Here is a 21,244-nt window from a genome sequence, read left to right as displayed (position 1 = left end):
AAGTAGTGTCAACTGTTCCTCATTTAAACCAACTGTACTATGTTCCTTATGTTTCTGACAAAACAATGTAAAACTATACTGCTTGCTACCTCCATTCTTTGCCAACTTCAGAGAATTCAGGAGAATTGTATACCTTTTTATTGGTACAGTATAATGGAACAAACAGCACAGAATGAGCAAATCAAACCACGAAGAACTTCTTGAAAAGTTTTGAATGTGGACTTAAGAAAAAATATCTCTCTGCTCTACACAGTTGCACACTGATGGGTTAGAATATCTTCAAGAGAAATGGCTATATTTTGTTTTAATGTACCTTTGTCACTAGGCCATTCCCTGAATATCTGAAGAGGGCACTCATCATCATCAAGGATAATTTCTTTAGCACCTTTATCATCCGAATGTTGAGAACCAGGTGGAAGCATAACCTACAGTAAGGAAAAAAATTCAGTTTCTGTACAGCAACTATTGGAGATTAATATTTTAAGGAAAGATCTTCCATTGTATCCTTATCAAAGCAGCAGACATTGGACAAGAACTTTATCCTCCAATTCATCAAAAATTTTGCCTTTATAACTGGTAAATCAGAACTTAAAGTATCTTATTACCCTCCGTCCCATAAACAAGGTTAATTGTCTGAGCATAATCTTCCTATACACAGGCCCATTAGTGTTTTGAACAACACAATGTGCTGGATCAAATCTGCCTCTCCTCTAAAGCTACTCTGAAAATATAATGGAGTTTGATGCATTTAATATGGGAAAGCTAGCTACATAGGCTATTAAGGAATTCTCCCTTGCTGGGGAATCCTCCCACACAAAAGATCCAACTCCATCCCTATCTGATACACAAATGGTATAACACTTGAGTGGCCCAGAACTCCTGTGACCCCTGACTCCCAGAATGCAACGTGGGTGCAGGGACAAGGGCCTGTAATGCCACATTTCTACCCTATACCCCACAGGGCAGACTTAAGGATTGAGCCTAGTGGGCCTACTGACAGTCAAAAAGTACAATACAGAAATCTTCAAAGTGAAGACAAAAAGAGTTTTCTAGTATTATTCAAAGAAATCATCAACTCATGCCACATGCTTTTTCTCTTAAAACTCACTATGTATTGAAATGGTAATATAAAAATCTGGAGGCCACTGCAACTGATTTTCAATACTGTATTTCCAGCTGCTAGCAGATATCCTTAACAAATGGAGCAAGAGCATGCTTAATAAAAGGTTCAAGATTGCAGAACTGGAGCATGATTAGGAAAGTCACTTTACACTAATATTCTATAAGTATTGTCTAGTCTAGAGTGCTGCTGTGTGCCTGTAAGGCAAAATCCAAATTAAAAGATGGCTTGGAGGTACAAGTCTCCCTCATGTAAACTGTGCTCATTAGGCCTTTAAATCTAGCCTTACCAGAATTCCTCCCAAACATGGGTAATCATCCTTCTGGCATCCCCCAACACCTGAAATCTTGAATTTATAGTCATTACATTGTTTTACAGTTGGCTTTCTGCATGCAGTTCTCTCAGTTTAAACACATCTTATCACATGAAACAGGATTTGTATAGTGTGCATCTAAAGTAATACCTACATGGATCACCAGCCAGATCACCAGCCCAGGCTCTCTAGTAAGATAAAGGAACATTTAACAAGAGCTCTGGATTGTTAACTTATGTGAAGCAATCACTAAAGAACTGTGGCTTACATAAAACTTTGCCTGCAGTGTGCCCAACAATTTACTATATAAAAGAGAAACTTTGGAATTGGGATACATATATTTAATGCCTGATTCTGGATAGGCATGTTCTAGTAGTTCAAAATAGCACAGAGAAACACAAATCTGATGCATTTCATACGGGACGTGATTTAGGTTCCACACTAGACATGCACTTTATTCCTAGCTTTGTCTGAAGTGATTTTGCACAACCTTTTAGGTGACCTACCTATAAAATGATGGGGAAGAAAGAATGATTACTGCCCAACTCCTATGGAATGTGGGATAATAAATATTAAATCAGGGTTCTGAAATGCTCAGAAGTACGAAGACCAGTCAACAGAAGAGCTGAGCCTCAAACTCATAGTTCCCATCCAATTCTCAGTCCAGCACACGTCTATGCTAGAGAAAGGAACATTTCTAGGTCCTTTCTTGATATCAGAAATTGAGGTGGGTGGCACAGGCTCCGCACATCTTGAAGTCATTCAAGATGGAAAGTTTTGAGATTTTAGAAGAAAGCCTCTAAGCTCTGAGCATTTGGAAACTATGATTATCAGGTGTATAAACTTGGCCAAACTTAAGCAATATTCATGGAAAATGTACAAATAAAAAGGTACCCTACCCATTCCACCAACTCACTAAAATACCCCTGTCAAGGGCCAAGTTCCTGCTCAGCAGTGTATAACACACACTTCTCTGAATGTCTATTAACCTTAGCTATGTCAGTATTAAAGCATTTTATCTAAATCTCCCTAATCTTTGTCCTCAGAAGTGGATGTATATTGGTTTTGCTGGCTGAAAATTTCCAGAATAATTCATCCTAAGGCACAAAGCAAACATGGAAAATTTGAACCCCAACAATTACATTTTAGCAAGTGGAAAGCTAGGGCTTATGATGGAAAGTATTAGATAACAGCTACAGGCCAGCTTTGCCTACAATACCATTATAGCCATACTTAACATTAACGTAACTGACACCTGCATTACTGGGCACTGTAATAATAAAACTCAACTGAAAGTCAGACTTCCAGAGACCATACCAGTCTCTTCATAGATAACATCCTAATCTGATTTTCAGGTTTAATTAAATACCTTTTACCTTATTAGGATTTCTGGATCATGAGATGCATCCTTAAGTTAACTTACTGCCCTGCACATCTCTTTTAAATACCATGCAAAATTACCTCAATACCCCTAAAAGCCTAACTTAAATAATTCCTTCTACCAAAGGGCAGGGATTAACAAGATGCTCATAATTCCAGATTTCATATCCTCTCCACATCCCATTCAGTATTAACCTCAGAGTTCTTCCAAATCCCCTCCACGTTTCAAATGAAGAGGATTTGACTCGCTAGATTTTTTTTTTTTTTTTTTAAATGAAGCTTGGCTAACTCTAGGTCTAAACAGATTATCTCACATCATATTTTCAAATGCAGACATATACATTTACTATGTACCAAGAATGGAACAGATGCATGTTACAGTGCACTACCACTAACCATACAAAAAAATCCAAGGTAGTTGCTCCTGAAAGATGTGTAGTAACTTTACTACTAAGAAAATTAACTGAGAAGAACGTATGTACCTGCTCTACTAATCAAATTTATTCTGGGGTAGTAATTTACTCAATGCATATCTTAACACCATCCATCCATCCCTCCCATACATACCTATGGTCAGGCACTATATGTCCTAGAGAAGTAGCTGTGAATCTGTCCTTTAGAGAAAAGTAAGTTTACAGTGGAATAAAATCTAGGGTAAATTATTCTGCAGTAATCATACTGCCCATCTGTCCCCTATACACTCCCTTTTCATTGAAGAAATATAATTTAGCATGTTTCCTGTTTATTTTAAGAAGCACAAAACTGAATGTAACAGCATTCCAACTTTTGCTTATAACATGGTACTCAACTCCTTGCCTACCACTCCTTATTAAAGGCAGCCAATTGAATTTATGAGATCATTCTAATTAATCCAGTGATTCTCAACCAGGGTGCCATGGCACCGTAGGGTGCCTTGAGATCCTTTCAGGGGTCCCGTACAACATTAGCACCGTTAGGTGGGCAAACATGATCCACAAGATAAACCCAGAGATTTCAATTAAGCATTGACAGCATTACAAATATTCTGGCCTGCTGTGGTCTTTTTGAGTTCTCTGCAAAAGAATTGCTCTATTATTCTTCTGTAGTCAAAAAATGAGTGAAAACCAAGAGCTGCCATTTTCCAAGGTACCTCAAGTCTAAAACGATGGAGAACCACTGAACTAATTAATTTAAAACACAGTACTATTTAAGCTACTTACACAAATTGTAAGAAGTAAAACGCAAATAGTTAAAACTTGAAAAATCACAAAGCAGAAAACGTTACTTAAGAGAGAGATCAGGTGGCTGATACTGACAAACCAGAAATGAAAAAACCCTACCATGGATTTTTATGATAAGTAATACAATTATCAATAGCTACTGGTTAGTTAACTGATGATTTTATATCTACTACCTAAAAGGGAATACGGCACCTGGAAGAAACACACATATATAGGGGTTCAACACTGTCTCCCAGAACAAAACAGCTGTTCCAGAGGAAAATTACCCATCTCCAGCCAGGTAGAAGTAGCTCCCAAGAAAATTTATCCTAGGAGAATGAATGGCCATACACTTCCCTGCTGCTTGACTTCTCCCACAGACCAGGAAGAGTTGAGCAGAGGGAAAATGTTCCTGATCCATTCTGAGACTAGTGTCATCACAGCCTGGGGAAGGCATGTAGAGCAGCTGCCACTTACCTCTTCCTGGTCTCAAGAACCGAGTAGTGAGAACTATCCTCCCTTCCCCAGAGCAGTTCACTCCATCTCATCATCATCTGATGAAGAATGTCTTGGATTCAAAAGCCTGACTAAGCTCATTTAACTCTGAACTGAATACTTGACATAATAAAAAATAAGCCCCTAAAATATCTTTACCTCTTGCATATAGTGATGGCTTAAAACCAATTACTTCTGCCATATTTTGGGGTAAAAAACAACTTTGTTTTCTTAAAAGGACATCCACAAGCAAACGTGTAACCCAAAGATAATGCTATCAAGTAGTTCAGCTACATGTTTAATCATTCAAGGGATATCCAGAATAAATAACTACAAACCTAAAAGGAACCAACTGTGACTTGAAATAGTATCTTCTAAGAACAAAGATAAAAAGCCTGACAACCAAACAGAATCATTGAGGAATCCAAAATACAGACATTAATACTAAGTAGAATAATTTAAAAGACATGTATGTGAAGGTTACCAGGGTTGACGTTGATACTCAGGTGTGGAGCCATCAAAGAGATAAGAGCAGCCATCAGAAAAAAAAACCAAAACAAGTTTAAAGACAAAAATGGCTGGAAGACAACCAAGCATCAATATGTAGTAAGGATTATGTGCCCCTATTTGAAACCCATTTCATATTGAGAAATATGATCATGCTAAAAAAGCTGCCAAGAAATGAGTAAGATGTGGCTTGGTGGTGATGGAATGGGATAGAAGTACTAACAACACACAAGCATTTCACAAGGTAAGACTGCATCAAGGAAAGGATGGCAATTATGAGCAGACAATAATTTAGTCTTTTAATTAAGAAAGGCAAGAACTAAAAGACAGGAGGGAGTATTTTAGTTGGCTTCTCAGTCCTGAGATGAAGGAAGGCAAATAACAAATGGGCATTTTCAAGACAGCCAGTACAACAGCTGAATTGTGAAGAGGTTCAAGACACAATTATAGTGTTCTGGAACAACAAAGGATTATTTGTTGACAGGGTTCCCATTAATTTATTGGGAACAGGACGTTGAATAAATAAGACTTAAACCAATGGTGTGAAGCATACCTGGCCCTTCAGGCCAGATTGAGTGGTGCAGGACAAGTCCACAACCAAATGAACATCATGGGAACAGCTCCGCATGCTAGATTAGACCTATGGCACCCTCCTCCTGCACATACCAGATCCAGTGTCTGCAATGCCCACTCTGGCCAGTCCAGGACTGCATTGTACAGCACAAGCTACATGTGGTGCTCACTCCAGCTGGTCTGGGGCAGAAGCTGTGTACAGCATGGTTTCCGGACGAGCTGGAGTGGCATGGTGTGCTGCACAGTCCTGAACTGGCCAGAGCAGGCACAGGATCTGACACAAGGGACTGGTTCTGGGAAAAGTTGTTCCAACTTATCAGCTTCTCAAAAAAAGATGGAAATATGATGTTATACCAACAGATCATAACTAAGAATATGAGAGTACACTGCAAGACACCTTCTGAACCAAATGAAGAATAAAAGGTACATGTTTACAGTTCAAGAAAGAGTACAAATATGGAACTCTGCCTCCATCCATACAAGGTGACGGTGGGAAGATGAACCCCCACAGTAGTCATTAATGTTGCAATCAAAAAGTGGAATAATCACAGTAGAATGCACAGAGTAAGATGAATTCAAGTGGCCTGCACTAACTCTTTGGCTATGTTGACACTCTGGTCATCATAGTCATCAGAAGTTCTGTACAAAAGGATGGTCGGAGAATTGAAGGAAGCAGAAAGAAAAATAGGACTTGAGATCAAAAAAGATAAAAAAACAAATCACATGACTGTAAGCTCTTGAGAAGATCTTAAACTCACCTAACTATCTGTAATAACCAAAGAGCACAAGTTGCTAACAACAATCTAATTAGGGAGAAAATTAAAGCATGGGTATGTCAGTCAGTTCTCTTCAGAGATTTTTTTAGATATACAAAGCTATTACAAGGACTATTTTTATACAAGTGACATTCTACTAAAAAGCAAGACAACTAAATACTTAAAAAAGATAAAAGTGATATGAATTCTTGTATCAGTTAAAAAAAAGATGTATGAAGATCGTCTTATTTGTAACAGCAGATGGCCTACAAAGAGCCAAGAATGTAAGACACTGATTTTTGCTGAGCATTCATACACTACAGTAAAAGTACCAGAGAAAAGCCCTTAAGAAAATAAATACTAGTAATTCTGTATTCTATGAAACATTTATATTGTGTGTGATGAATATGGCTTGCAAACCAAACATGGAATTAGGAAGAGAAAAATATGGATGGATAAATACAAATGATCCCACACTGAACGAAGCAAAAATCCTGGGGAACAATTAAAATCTATCATAAGGTATGTACAAAAAAAGCCAAACAGACCATGTTAAATTTGGAATTTCATAACTGGAGCAGATTAATTTGCAACTTGAATATTTTCATTTACATTCCTTCCTTCCAACTCTTCTCCAAGCCCAATTTAATTCCCATGTTTTTAGAAGGCTATTGAATAAGCTCTTTGGTGGAGAGCAATATTATTAATATGTAGATGGGTACTTAAACACATACCCATATGGTCAGTACATATGGTATCCTCAGAGAATTCATGCTGCAGACCTCCATCAAGCCGATGTCAAGCATACGTAAACTACAACTTGTACTGGCTTATAACTTGACAAGTATTAGGGAAAAAAAAGTAACTGTAAGTGAAGTCACTAGTTACTTTTTAATAAACAATGAAAGAAAAAGAAATGTCGTTCCAGAATTTCCCCAAACTGATGTTTACCCTGTGACTGTTTTCAACAAACTAAAATCTACCACATTATTAATGCCTACCAAAAATAAATTTTAAAATTTGGGCTAATTTGTCGTGCATAATTTTTACAGCACTATCCTCAGCAGCAACAGCTCAATAATATGGTCATCGTGCCAGTTTGATAGAATTAAAGGCTATAACTTAACTTCCCAAAACAAAAAAAGAACAAAACAATCTGTTGAACATATCCAAGAGCAGAAACATTTGACACCTACAAAATAATAATTTGCCTTTTAAAAAAGTGACCCAGCAGCATCATGTGGTGTTCTTATTTCTTACAGGAACTGCAATTCTCACATTCGAAGATAAAAGGCAAAAAAGAAATAAAGTACCTAAACTAGGTATCTAATCCCAACAGCTCCAGAAATAGAATCTTTCATATTGCATGCTCTAAACCTTAGGTAAGACTCAAATAAACATGCACAGGTAACTTGGAAAAAAATGTCTAATTAATTTGACATCTTAAGAGGTGTGCAGTGAACTTCATGTTATGCAATGAACCTCAAACTTAATGTATTGACAAACAAAGAAAATGAGCATCAGAAATATGTTTTGGCTAGATAGTTTTAAAAAACCACTTACGAAACCCTGTAAGATTGGGTATAAAATGATGATGATAGGACAAATGATAAATATGGACCCCACGCACCATCTACTATAAAAGTCAGTGATGGCAAGTGTTACAGACTTATTTTTAGGATGTTTGTCTTTCAAATGAAACTTCTGAACATGAATATCCACAATGAAGTTCATGCAGCATAAAAGCCTTTCCTCACTAAAACAAATTAAAATCCAATTAGACAGCTAAGGAAACTGCTTAGCTGTCAACTACTAAAATCTTCTCCAAAAGACATTTTCAGCTATACTCTACAAAGACAAAAAATGTCTATATTTTCAAGATTCTACACAATGGGAATGAGAATTTTCAAGCAGTTTTAACACTTATTTTAATGCAAGTTTTTAAAATGTTGTGAAGTGTGCATCAAACTAGGATAATACCACAGCACAACCAAGCAACAGGACAAATTAATTCTCCCATGGATGCTGAAGGATATTTGTGATTAAAATGAAGTTATTATAAACATTACAAAAGAAAAACAATGAAATGAAGCCAACCACTTTTTAATTGGTCTTCCATGTTTTTTGGAAGTTTTCAGATGAGGGAAATGATATATGCAGACTAAGCTAAACCTAAGAAATCTGAATAAAAGTTGAAAAGAAAAATATTAATTTTATTAAACATTTAACCAGAATTAAGACTTTCCAATTACTGTAATGTTACAGCAAATCATTTGCATATGTAAGACCATAAGCAAAACATGACTAACAGACCAGTTAGTTAAGACTACAAGATGTTATTTGACTACATTGACTCTGAAGAGCCAGAAAACAAAATATGCTATCTTTACAAGCAAGTAGCACAGAACAACATTATAATTCATCTGTGGAAATGACTCCTCAAAGAAAAAAAAATACACAACTAGATGTAATGTACAAAAATCTTGGATTTTCTTTCAAAAATACTTTTTCCATAAAACTACTAAGTCTACAAAACAAGCTGGTTTTATGCAGTAACGTCACTGAAGTCTTTCATAAACAAAGGAGTTCCTGAGACTGCAAGCTCTTCATTTAATCTTAGAGGATAAGGCTTGAAAAATTCACTGTCCTATAGCAGCTCTCCCTGGCATGGATCTGGTGATACTACAAACACAAGTTTTCAAAGAATTAAAATACTTCTTAAAAACTTTAAGATCCTGTCCAACTACAAACCAAAAGGTACACAGAAGCACTAATATTGTCCAAAGTCTGGAGAGGGCCTGCAGTGCCTTTACAACTCAACGTTCTCCCCCAGCAATACAAAATAAACCTATTTTGTAGTTGCTGCTATTCAGAGCTATATGGGAAACCAGCGAACTGTCAGGAATTATGTCAATTTTATGCTGATGATACTACTCACTTAAGTCACTCATGGAAAAGACAAACCTTAAAATGCAGCCTACAAAGAATTACTGGAGCTCCCCATCTTCTTCATAACAATTAGGAAGTCAGCAGAAGTAAAGATCCTCCCTACCGCTTCACAGCAGCAACTGAGTCTTGGGGAAGTCAAGAAGAAAGGAAAACTCCTGTCTAGTAGCTAGAGGGATGGTAGCTTCAATTTAACCAAACATCTACTTGACAAAAAACTCATACAAAAGAGGATGTTCACAAAAAAAAAGCATAGAGGTAATGCCCCGTTTCAAATCCAGCCATACCTCCCTTGCTAACTGATAGAACGGACAAGCGACTGTCTTTTTAATTAGCGTGTTGTACTGGAAACTTCCTGTTGCAACTACACCATGCCGCTAATAGGCAAATTACAGACAAGAATACATACACAATTCTAATTACTTAAGAGCAACTATTGTCAATTAAGTTTCTCACATTTTTATGCTATCGGAGGGAGAGGGGGTTATTGAACTTCCCTCTCTCCAAAATATATTCATACACCGACATTAAACACCAAGCTGCCATACAATTTTAGCTTTAGTGGGCATGTCTACATGTTCATTAATACTATTTTGGTAATGCACATTAAATTTAGTATCTCCATTGTGAGGTATTAGAAAAGGGTGCATTGTCTTATTTTAATGCACTTTAGCAAAAGTGCACAGGTTTTTTGCGACAATTTAATGAGCATTAAAGTGCACGCGTAGACACACCCAGTAATAGCTTTCTTACTGCACATTACTGTATAGAACAAAAGAACACAAAATGTGTTCTTTATAAAAGGAAACCAAAAGGAGCAAACCTAAACATTAATGCTTGCAAACAGTCTCATTTAGTTCACTGGAAGGATTCACATATAAGAAGTTAAGCACAAGTTTAAGCATCTTCAGAATTAGGGCCTTAGTTTGCATGCCTTGCTAAATTAAGGCAATAATTATATAAAATCACAGTGTTTTCATACCTAATACTGCATTTTCATCAGTAATATATTATAGTAAAAGCTCTGTTATCTAGCATGAGTGGGGTAACGTGGGTGCCAGTTATCTAAAAATTCTGGTTATCTGGGCTTGCACGTGGCAGCAGTATGGGGTAGTGGATGGTGTGCAAACTCCTACCCTCCCTCCCTGTCCCGCATCCAGCTGGCTGGGTGGCACCTGTGTGGCCCAGAGGCGAGCTACTGCTCTCACCTCCCCACCACTGCCCTGTTCAAGAAATACGTGATGCACATGCCAGATAGAGTATTTCAGTTAGTAACATGCCAGTTAACACAGCTTTTATTGTACTATACACCAAAGCAGTGAGAAAAAATGAAGTAAGTTTGGAAGGTTTAGGTTAACTGATTTTCAAGACCAGTTTAAATTAAAAATAAACTAACTAAACCCTTAAAAACCACTAGCACAGCTAAAGGCAAAGAACAAGCAAACCCCAAGTTTGTCATGATTTATCGAAGTTGTTTGTTTTTGATTTTTTTTAAACTTGCTTTAGGAAAAAATGATGAAACAAGAATCAGGAGAGCTTGATTTTTATAACTTTACTTACACGAGCAATACAGTAATCCTTCGGATTTTCTTTTTCCAAACCATACTTCTCCAGAGCTTCAATAACTGCAAAGTCTGCAGTATCTGTAGTAGACAGCAGGATTGTCTTGTATGGTATATTTGGTTTTAAGCTGTCCGCATAAATTCTGAGTGTCCCTCCTTGAAAATATAATTCCATTACTACTTTGTCATAGTAAAAAGATATGCACCCACAGATTTAAGAGTTCCCAGCTTTGAAACAGATCTAATTTGCAGCTGTATATGGCATGAATCCATAGACACCTTTTTTCACTGATGTCAGTCACTGTCCACCCCTACGCATACTTAGCCTATTCAAATAAAAAAACCTTTTTGCCACTTATACATAGCATTTTTGTTTGTTACCTTCCTTAATTTCCTGAAACTGAAAAAGACGTTTATTAAATGCTAGTAAACGGCTGCTCTCCTTTTCCTTTAGAGACCTAGTTCTCTATGCTTTTACTTTGGGATGATTGCCCTATCAAACCATTTCCAAAAGCCTTCTTCCAAAGGTATATGATAGAATTAATTCAAAGCTTTGTAACTGCACCTGAACAGAAAAAAAATCACCCCATTTAAATGTTACTGTATTTTGAGACAATTTTGCCTGGCACAATTGTGATGAACAGGGATACAGAATAAGCTTAGTTTAATTTTAATTTACTTGAACCCCTTAATATTTCCACATACATGAACAAATTGAGGCCTACAAACTTTTACAGAATTAATTAAGTAGTTTGGCAGGAAATTTCTACCAACTAATCAATCTTTTGAAGATGTAATATACACTGCAGTCAGAGAAAGCAATTGCTAGTAAGATAAACGCATTGGCTTTAATATCAGTAAATCAAAGATAAATTTTTCTCTGGATTGATTTAAGAACAAGCTTTCATCAACTGATATAAAAAGTGCTAAACTTCCTCTGAGTAAAAAGGTTATCAGACTAAATGCAAATGTAGCAAACAAGCCTGAATCATTACCTGAGTCTGGCCGGCCATCAGAGCTGCGGAATTCCTGCATCCTCTTCTCCAGTTTTTGCTGTCGTCGGCGTTTCATGACTACCTCAGGATTGGATATTGTGCGTGTGAAGCTGGTCTCGGGCATATCTTTGTAAACCTCTGCTGCAAGACGAGAATTCTCACTGCAAATTAATTTAAGGGAGGGGAGGGAAAAAAAAAGAGAGAAACTAAACTTGAAACAAATGCACATTCTACTCACTATAAAATATTAAACAACCAAAGCTATGTTAGCTGTTCACTTACATTACTGTGTTAAGCATAATGCTTTAAATTAGCTATACCTCTGCCAGAATACACTGTTAACATATCTACACTCATGTACAACATTTATTAGATACCTCATTTTAGTTCTAGTCACATTATGAAGACAAGAAAATTCAGTTCTTTTTCTTCAAGAAAAACTCTTACATTTGATATGTTAATTAGAGATTAATTTTAATTAAATGATTGATTGATTATTCTGGTCTGTGTGTATTGTGCATCATCAGGAAGGAAATATAGTTGACATGTATTTGGTCCTTTTTCCCAGATGAACTTGAAATTTATTTCTACTTCAATTAAAATTATGTAAAAGCTTAATAACTTAATGGAAAGCTAAAAGGATTATTCTTACGCTGCACAAAGTATACATGGAAAAAACACAGAAAAATAAAAGGAATTCTACTAAAAAGAAACCTACATGTCAACCGTTTCTTTGTACCAACTGAAAAAAATAAATTTGTCCCCAACAAGAAAGGAAATGATGAAATCAATTTTATTCGAAAGGGAAAAGAACACTACTTTCTGTCACAAGAACATAATTGTCATAACGAGTCAGACCCATGGCCCTTCTAGCCTAGTGACCCATCTCCAACAGTGGTATATAGTAGATGCTTTAGAGCAGGAGTGGCCAACCGGCAGCATGCATGCCACAAGTGGCATAGGCAGCCTCTGTATGTGGTGCACAAAATCAGAGAGGGAACAGTAAAAACACTGGCAGAAGAGCAAGAAAGCAGTGGTAGGTGGTACAGGGCAGGCCATAAGCAACTGATCAGATAGGGGAAAGCGATCGAACTAGCACTTCGTGAGGGTGTAGCACCCAGCTTGTAGCACTCCTGCCAAAAGGCTGACTCTCACTACAGCAGAGATGCTCAACCCCTGGCCTGTGCGCCACATTTGGCTCATGGCACTGTGTCATCTGGCTTAAAGGGCTCCCCATGGGCCCAGAAATTCTGTGGCAGGGAGCAGTGGCATTGCTGCCTCACAATCAAGTTTCCAGACCCATGGGGGGACCCAGGTCCTACAGGCTAGATTGAGCACCCAATCCAAGAGTGTAGAGCTGACAGGGAGCAGTGCCAAGCCCCAGTGCCCAGTTCCGGCAAATGGACAGCTAGGAGGGGATGAGGCCAAGCCCCACAGGGCAAGCGTACCAGTGTGCTGGCATGGGAAGGCGTTTTGCCAGGCTCCCAGGGACCAATCCTTATGGGGCCTGGTACCACCTCTTCCCAAGAGACTGATCCTGGCATAAGGGGGGGCAGTGCCGGACTCATGGGCAACTGGTGCCTCCCAAGTCTGGGGCGGGGAGGAGAGGGGGTTTCCCCAGCAGTCGATCCCTGAGCCAGTGGCAAACCCAGAAGTACATTTCCACCAGCACTTCGTTTCATGTCTGGCACTTCCAGGGGGTGCACGTGCACCCCCTATGCATCATAAAATGGCTGGACTGCTAGGACCTGATCCCAGCAGGAGAGGATGCTGCTGAGCCCTAGGGCCCAATCCTGGTGTATGGGACTCAACCTGGCCTGCAGACTGGCCCCATCCCACTTATCTGGTCCATGGGGCTAAAAGGTTGAGCACCACTGATTTTGAGTGATCCCTGATCATCCTCTCCCTGACATCCACCAACCACTTTAGGTTTAGGGAATGTCAGAGGATACATCCTTAACTATTTTGTTTAATAGACATTAATGAATCTATCATCCATTATTTTGTCTAGTCCCTTTTCAAATCTAGCTATACTAGCTGCTTCTATAGCATCCTCTGGCAAGGAGTTCTACAAGTTAACTATGCTCAGCGTAAATAAAAAAAGAATCTCTTCTCTCTTGTTTGTTTTAAATTTGTCTCTTGCTAATTTCAGTGGATGCCCTCTATTTCTAGTATTTTAGGACTTGGAGTCCCTATTCATTCTGTCCATACATTTTGATTTCATAAGCCTCTACAATATCCACCCTAGCCTTCTCACTTTCAAACTGAAGAGCCCCAGCCCTAGACACTTCTGATATGACAGCTACTCTGTACCCCTGATCACCTTGGTTGCCCTTTTCTGTTCTCTGCCACAGTTTTTGAGATGTGGAGACCAGAACTGCACACAGTATTCAAGATACAGGTGCACCATGGATTCATATAGTGGGTTTCATGTTTTGCATTTTGTTTTTAATTCCAACATTTCATTGGCTTTTTTTTGGTTGCACTGCACACAAAGCTAGTGTTTTTACAGTACTATCTATGCCTCCAAGGTCTCGATCCCGAGTCATAAAAATTAGTTCTGAGCACAGCATTGTGTTTATAAATTATAACCAACACCATTTTTCCCCCCATGTGCATTACCATGTACATGTTGACACTGAAGTTCATTTGCCACTTCTCTGCCCACTCAGTTAGCCTGGGGAGATTTTTCTGCAGCTCTATCAGCTAGAAATTTGAATATCCAGAATAATTTAAAAAGAGCTCATTTTAAAAGAGCTTTTGGTGTTGGATCTTTTCAAAAGCTTTATGAAAATCCAGATATGTCAAGGCAACTGGATCCCCCATGTCCACAGATTTGTTAACACCCTCAAAGAATCCCAGAAGATTGGTGAGGCAGGTTTTCCCTTTACAAAAACCATGGTGACTTCCCCAGCATACCATATTGGTCCATGACTGCTGATTTTATTCTTTATCATAGCCTTTACCAATCTGCCAAGGATGGAACTAAGATTCACTGGTCTATAGTTCCCCAGAATGCCTCTGAAGCCCATTTTTGAAGACAGGTGTTGAAGATATGTTGGCAACCTGCCAGTCTTCTGGCATAGAAGCCATTTGTAATAAGTTACATATTATTGTCAATAGTTCTGTAATTTTACGTTTGAGTTCCTGCAGAACTCTTGAGAAAAATGTCATCCTGTTCTGGTGACTGAGTGTTTAATATCAGCTTTAATCTATCTATGAATAAAATTTTCAAAAAGCATACTAATCTTGGAAAGTAAAATAATCAAGTTGGAAACTGATGAAGTTAATGGCGATTGGACAACCTGAACTGTACATTCTTTTACATGCGCTTTAGAAGTCTTTTTTTTATATGGCACAGTACTATTTCTCCATTAAAATACAGTGTCAGAATCATGCAATAAAAAAAAAAAAACTGTACTATTTTTCTCAAAATTTGGTAAAGAGAGTATTTCATGTTTAATATTTAAGTTTTAGTTTTACTTAGATTCAGCTCTATTCATCTCACTTTAGAAGTAAGTTTGCCACAATCTAAAGGCATATAAAAATACAACTGAAAACTTGCATTGTTTTTTTCATTTAATTCTAGCATTGCACACACATATCGCTTTTAAACTGAGAAACAAAGATTTTTGTGCAGCCAGATTTGTGTCTTAATTTGGTCCTTTTCCTAAATGTTAGTTTAACTCACATATACAAAATTTAATGGGCCTGATGGCTTGTTGGGATCCCATTATAGCATAATAGTTTTACTGTATACACAAGATAAATATAGTCTCAACCCTACAGTGAGCTGCACTTAAAAAGCTTTGCTAAACTCATCAGGGCTCCAGACACAAGACTACCTCTATCCAGAACTCTTTGGCAAATCAGGACTATACGATGCAATAGCTAAACGCTGGTAGAAGTGTTTAAACATAGTACGAAGCACGGGAGTTCATTTACATAAAAAAGCCATTTTTATGGTGGTAAAAATACTGAATCATACAATATAATACAAAGAAGAATTGTATGCTAAATCCCCAGAAGTCTGTGATCTACTACTCTCAACAAACGAACAAAAACTTGGGCTTATTCCATACTTACCACACAACTGCTAGTTAGGAACGTGCAGAGAAGGTGGGGGAGAAAAAAAAAAAAAAATCAGAACCTAGTATAGACACAGCTATGCCAGTAAAAAAAAATCTACCTGCTGGAGTAGCCTATTCCATTTAGGAATATGTATATGCTACAGTAACAAAAAATTCCTTCAGTGCGAATAGTATCTCTATTAAAGAGGTTTACTCACAGGTATACTGTATCACTTAGCCATAAACAAGTTAATTGAACTGAAGGGTAAAGTTAAGCAGGAACATAGATCTCTGCTGGACTGTGCCCTAAGTTCCTGAAGAAAAAGAAAAGAACATTCTGAAATGCAGTGGAATACAAAAACATGGGTATTAGATTATTTATAATTACTTCTCTTTGAAGTTTGGGGATGCTAATTCGTCCCTTATGAAGTTTTATATATGTGTACTTAAGGCAGTAAGGCAGTGTAAAAACAATACAAATCTGATATTACCGTATTTACTTGAATCCAAGATGGCCCTGAATTTAAGATTACCTATAATAATAAGATTCTATATGTGGAAAATTTATAAAGATTATAATTTTCCATATACAGAATCTAATTGTTGGAGAGTTGTCTAATTCATCCTTCTCACTGCTGCAGGGGGCAGGCAGTGAGGAGGCAGGTGGTACAAGGAAGTCAAGTAACTTGCCCTCTTCTTGTACCTGCCCCCCTGCCCATCCCCCGGCCTCTGCTCCCTCACTTCTCCCTCAGCCTCCATTCCCTGCCAGCAGGCTCAGCTCCTGTTCTGGCCTGAGACACTGAGCAGAGCCCAAGCCCAGCCCCTGTAACAGGCATACAGGTTGTGCACTGCTGCTATGGGGCGGGGCTGGGGGCCAGGCTCAGTGCCCCAGGTTGCAGTGTGCATACAACATCCAGGCACAGAGCATGAGTAAGGGGGAAGAAGGAGGTGAGTAGGCAGGGGAACAGAGACTGTCAGGGGAAGGGGAGAAATGGCTGCAGGGGGTAGATGGCAGGGTGCAGAGGTGGCAGCTGGGGATGGGAGGGATGGGGAATGGTTGGTGGCTGGCAGCTGCAGCTATGGCCCCAATCCCAGGTAAGAGCTGGAACCCAAGCCACACAGCAGTTGCCTGCCTGATACCTTTATACTCTATTCTAAGACAAGGGGCTTCCCCCTCATGTAAAATGCAGAGGGGGAACCTAGTCTTAGAATCAAATGAATATGGTATACTATACTATACAGTAGCATGCAGATTTCCCTTGGGATTAGTTCCTTAGCGTCTGCAAAGATGAGGGCTTACAAACTAGCCAAGGGAATTTACAGGTGAAGACGACAGCTGTATAGGACTGCTGAAATAAAAGCTGCAAGAAACAGCTGGAGTATTTCAAAGAATGAGGCTTCTCCAAATCAGCTGAAACGCACCATTGATGAGCTTCAAGTGTGCTGCTTATCCTTTACTCAACAATCTGCTGCAGAATAGAATAGACTTGGTTGTCAACCACCTGGATGTGAAAAATCTAGGTTTTATCATACTGACAGTGCCGTGTTTACTTGAATATGATTGTTCCCCACCCCCATATCAGCATGGGGAAGTAAAGCTCCTCATCTTTCACTTGCATACAAGAAAACCTCATTAAATACACTATCATTAAACTACTGCCAAAAGCAGCATGTGCTCAGTAATAGAAACCAACTATGAAGTTCATTAAATGCAGCCAACACTGAGCATGAGTATAAAACCCATAGCCCACAATGGGCAAACATTCTGTGGTGGAGACCTACCACAAGGATAGGCCAGTACAGCCCACCTCAACAAGACGTATGGTAGTGCGCATTGCACTCAGTTCCCCCTCATAGCCAATTTATTAGGGGTACACTGATAAAGATTTTTTGGTTCTATACTGACAGCCATTATTAACCAGCCATATCAGCCAATACCCATTACAGCCCAGCAGCTTAGAGAGCAGTGTCCAGCTGGTAAGTCTGTCAGGAGGAAAGGGGGGTAGGCAGGCAGATCAAGGCCCCTGTGGTGAGGGAAGGAGTAGGGTTGGGGCAGGGACAAGTGCTGCCCAGCTCAGGCTGGGCACGGGACAGAGCCACAGCTTGGCTGGGAGACCATTCCTGCCACAGCCTGCACCCCCCAAGGTAGCAAGTCCCTAGGAGTGCTCAGCCTCCTAGTCCCTTCCAAGGACTCATTTTTTCATTGACATTTGGAAGCAGTTCTCCACTAATACTAGATCTTTTCTCCTTACCTGGTCCATTTTCTCTTGGGCCACTGACTGTCCTTCACAGGCTCCTTTCTTTATATTGCTCCTTCCAACTTCTGGCTCCTACCAGGTACTCCGTACCCCTTAGCCTGGTCTCTCCAACGTCCTTTCTACCTTAATCCCTCCCTCCCGTTTTATTAATCCTTCCTCCTTCCCTCCAGTGCCCTTTCATTTTGGCTCCACCCCCAATCCTCTACCAGTGCTGTTCCTCTTGCTTTTATACCATGGGTAGGCAATTATTTTGGGCAGAGGGCCGCTAACCGAGTTTTGGCAAGCCATTGAGGGCTGCACAACAGGCAGCCAGGGACAGATAAATATTAATTTTCTAAATTTTTTGGGGCCCCGTGGGCCAGACAGAATGGCCCAGCAGGCCACATCTGGCCCCTTGGGCCACATTTTGCCTACCCGTTTTATACTCTTGAGTCCTACTTCCTCCAGTTCCTCTCCCCACTCTTCATAGCTGTCAGCTCAAGACCAGTCTCTGCCCGTCTTCTGCAATGCCTCTTTCAGTCCTCACCAGCTTTCCCCTCATCCTCAGTCTCTGATTCTCACCCCCATCTCATCCCTTGCTTCCACCTCTGCTTCATTTTTCATTTCCTTATTCAGACAATCTAATAGTCTAGTTTTTCCAAAAACTAGGAACATGCTTTCACTGAGCTGTCCACAATGATGCTCATGTGACTACAGTAGGCATCTATTAAATGACTGGTGCAAAGCAAGACCAGAGAGAAAATAAGTGACTCTCAGGGGAACTTCAGAACACTAGAGTATGTTCATTTTTAAGTTTCAAATATCTGAATCGTGGGAACAAAAACACAAAATTAAGCCTCTCCCCCCCTTAGTTTTCCTTAACTTAGAAGCTAAAGCATGGAACACTACAAGACAAACCATACCAATCTTCCTGAAAAATTTAAGCAAATGAAAATAGAGGTTGTAATGAAAATCTAACAGCAATAACTTTTTAAATATGCATTTCTCTTGAATCTAAAATAAGAAATAAATCACCAGGGAAAAAGAAAATAATATACTGTTCATTTACAGTGTAATACATCTCGTTAAAATGCTTTGCATTTCAAAATTCATGTTTAGCTGTGGAACCGTCTTCTGTTTTGTTTTTTTTTAAATGTTCTAGCTTTTACAGCCACGAAGACACTGTTGAAAACATGCAAGATATACATGTTATGTCAAACCAAACAACAGATTCTGCAATTGTAAGCTGTGCTATAGAATTTCACAGTTTTACAAGACATCAAGTAATTCAGCTTTCCTTCCAGAGAATACATCATTTTGCATTTCATTCTGCCATGGAGTTCTATTAAGGACTTAAACACACCTGCCTTTTGCCCACTAGTTTTCCCAACAAGGACTAAGCTTTTTCAACCATCCTAACAAACTAAGGAATGGCTTATTCGGGAGCTTGAACTGCAGCCATGCAACTAGAGAAGTCAAAATGGTAGACTGATGAATTGTGCCATCTGAAAAACAAGTACATTGCACAAAACTTGGGGAGCCAAGGAGAAGAGCCCTTGAAGACCGCTATAAACTCTGCCATCTCCTGGCAAAAGCGCAGAGCTGACGCTCTAAGCTGGTGCGCATGTAGACAGCATCACAGGAGTAAAGACTTGGGGAATGGAACCAGGTCGCCTGAAGAACACAACACTTTTTAAAATCATTATTTCCTAAAATGAGTGTGGCATTCATTATTTACACTATGAACCAGAGTTGTGGATTTTTTTATGGGGTTAAAGGAACATGGACAGGAATCTGCTGTTGCAGATTTCAGGAGATGCTTACAAAAATCTCATCTTTAAATGTACTAGAGTACAAAAGGTCCTCCCAATTACCACTGGAACGACTGCCTTACTATGGCCTAATGCTAAGTGTTTACTTGTGAAATTTGAGATCATTATGATAACTGCAGTATTAAGTGATCAAAAAAAACAACAACTTACATATCATCTCCATGGAAAGGTCTATCATCTTTATCTGATGCTTGTCGCAGTGCTTCCTTTTCTCGCCTCTTTTTTTCTTTTTTCTCTTTTTTTGATAGCGTTCGTTTGAAGTTCTGGATAACCCCTTCTTTTTCTTGTTTTTCAGGGCCATTACTCTGAGCTTTCTGAAATGAATCAAGTTAAAACTGGTTTGGCATATTAAAACTGGTTTAGCATATTGGTCCACCGGAGTTACTAGGGATCTCAAACTTCCAAACTAGATTTAGTTAAGATGAACAGTAATACCACATTGGAAACGGACATAAAGAAAAGCAACAAACTATCCATTATAGCAGGGGTGGGCAAAATAGCAGATATGGCTGGCCAGCCTCCATTTCCCACCAGGACCAGCCTGCTTCTCTGCAGCCAGTTTCCCAGAAGCAGGGCCAGGGTTTCTGTGGACACCAGCCCGAGGAGTGCTGGCAGGGCACATGGCTAGGTGGGGAGCTGCTCTAGGGCTGGGGCTGGAATCTTGTGATTGTGACGTGGTCCAGAGCTAGGGCAGAGCTGCAGTCCACTGCCCACATGCCTCGGGCAGGTGTGTACAGGTAACAGATCACAGCTCTGCCCCAGCTCCTGCTCGTGGTGTCACCTCGCCAGCCACACAGCCTGCCTTCCCTGCTTGGAGCAGTGTCCATGGAAACCCTGGCCCCACACTCACAGCTCCACTGTTCCTGGGGTCTCTGGCCTCAGAGTTGGCCAGGGGCTGCTGGGACACTGAGTCTTCTTCAGGCCCAATCCAGTCTGCAGGCTGGAGTTTGTCCACCCCTGCATTACAGGAAAGGAGGAACTGTTAAGGACATGAATTATTAAGTTATAGATGGCTAAAGTCATATTTCCCAAAGAACATATGAAATGACTGAGAACTCTGAAGTGAATGCAGCAAAAGTAAATTCTGTAAATCATACCGAACTAGTCAGTTCTTCTATAAACCACAGAAATAGATTTGATTAATTCAGTCTCATTTTACAGCTTCAAAACTATTTGAACAAATGTCTTAAGGCAGGGGTGTCAGACAGCCCATAGACAGGATCCAGCCTCCACTGCAAGGCTGGACCACCTGTATCTTTA

General features: G+C 39.4%; 1 protein-coding gene across 21 annotated transcripts in view; it reads right to left on the bottom strand.

Moving 5' to 3' along the window:
• The window catches only part of AFDN (afadin, adherens junction formation factor), a 200,573-nt gene that overhangs the window by 101,714 nt on the left and 77,615 nt on the right, over window positions 1-21,244 (bottom strand). For all 21 annotated transcript variants that reach the window (XM_090042962.1, XM_090042917.1, XM_090042999.1 and 18 more), the window contains exons 4-7: window positions 20,135-20,298; window positions 11,846-12,006; window positions 10,849-11,006; window positions 314-425 (exon numbers count right to left, since the gene is read on the bottom strand). In XM_090042962.1, the coding sequence (XP_089899088.1) occupies window positions 314-425; window positions 10,849-11,006; window positions 11,846-12,006; window positions 20,135-20,298 (595 nt within the window). The remainder of the gene's footprint in view (window positions 1-313; window positions 426-10,848; window positions 11,007-11,845; window positions 12,007-20,134; window positions 20,299-21,244) is intronic.

This window comes from Crocodylus siamensis, chromosome 1, assembly GCF_052110815.1.
Source record: "Crocodylus siamensis isolate JL-2025a chromosome 1, ASM5211081v1, whole genome shotgun sequence".
In the NCBI taxonomy this organism is placed as follows: domain Eukaryota; kingdom Metazoa; phylum Chordata; order Crocodylia; family Crocodylidae; genus Crocodylus; species Crocodylus siamensis.
Note: the sequence above shows the minus strand (reverse complement) of the source record. Positions and strands in the feature narration are given on the sequence as shown.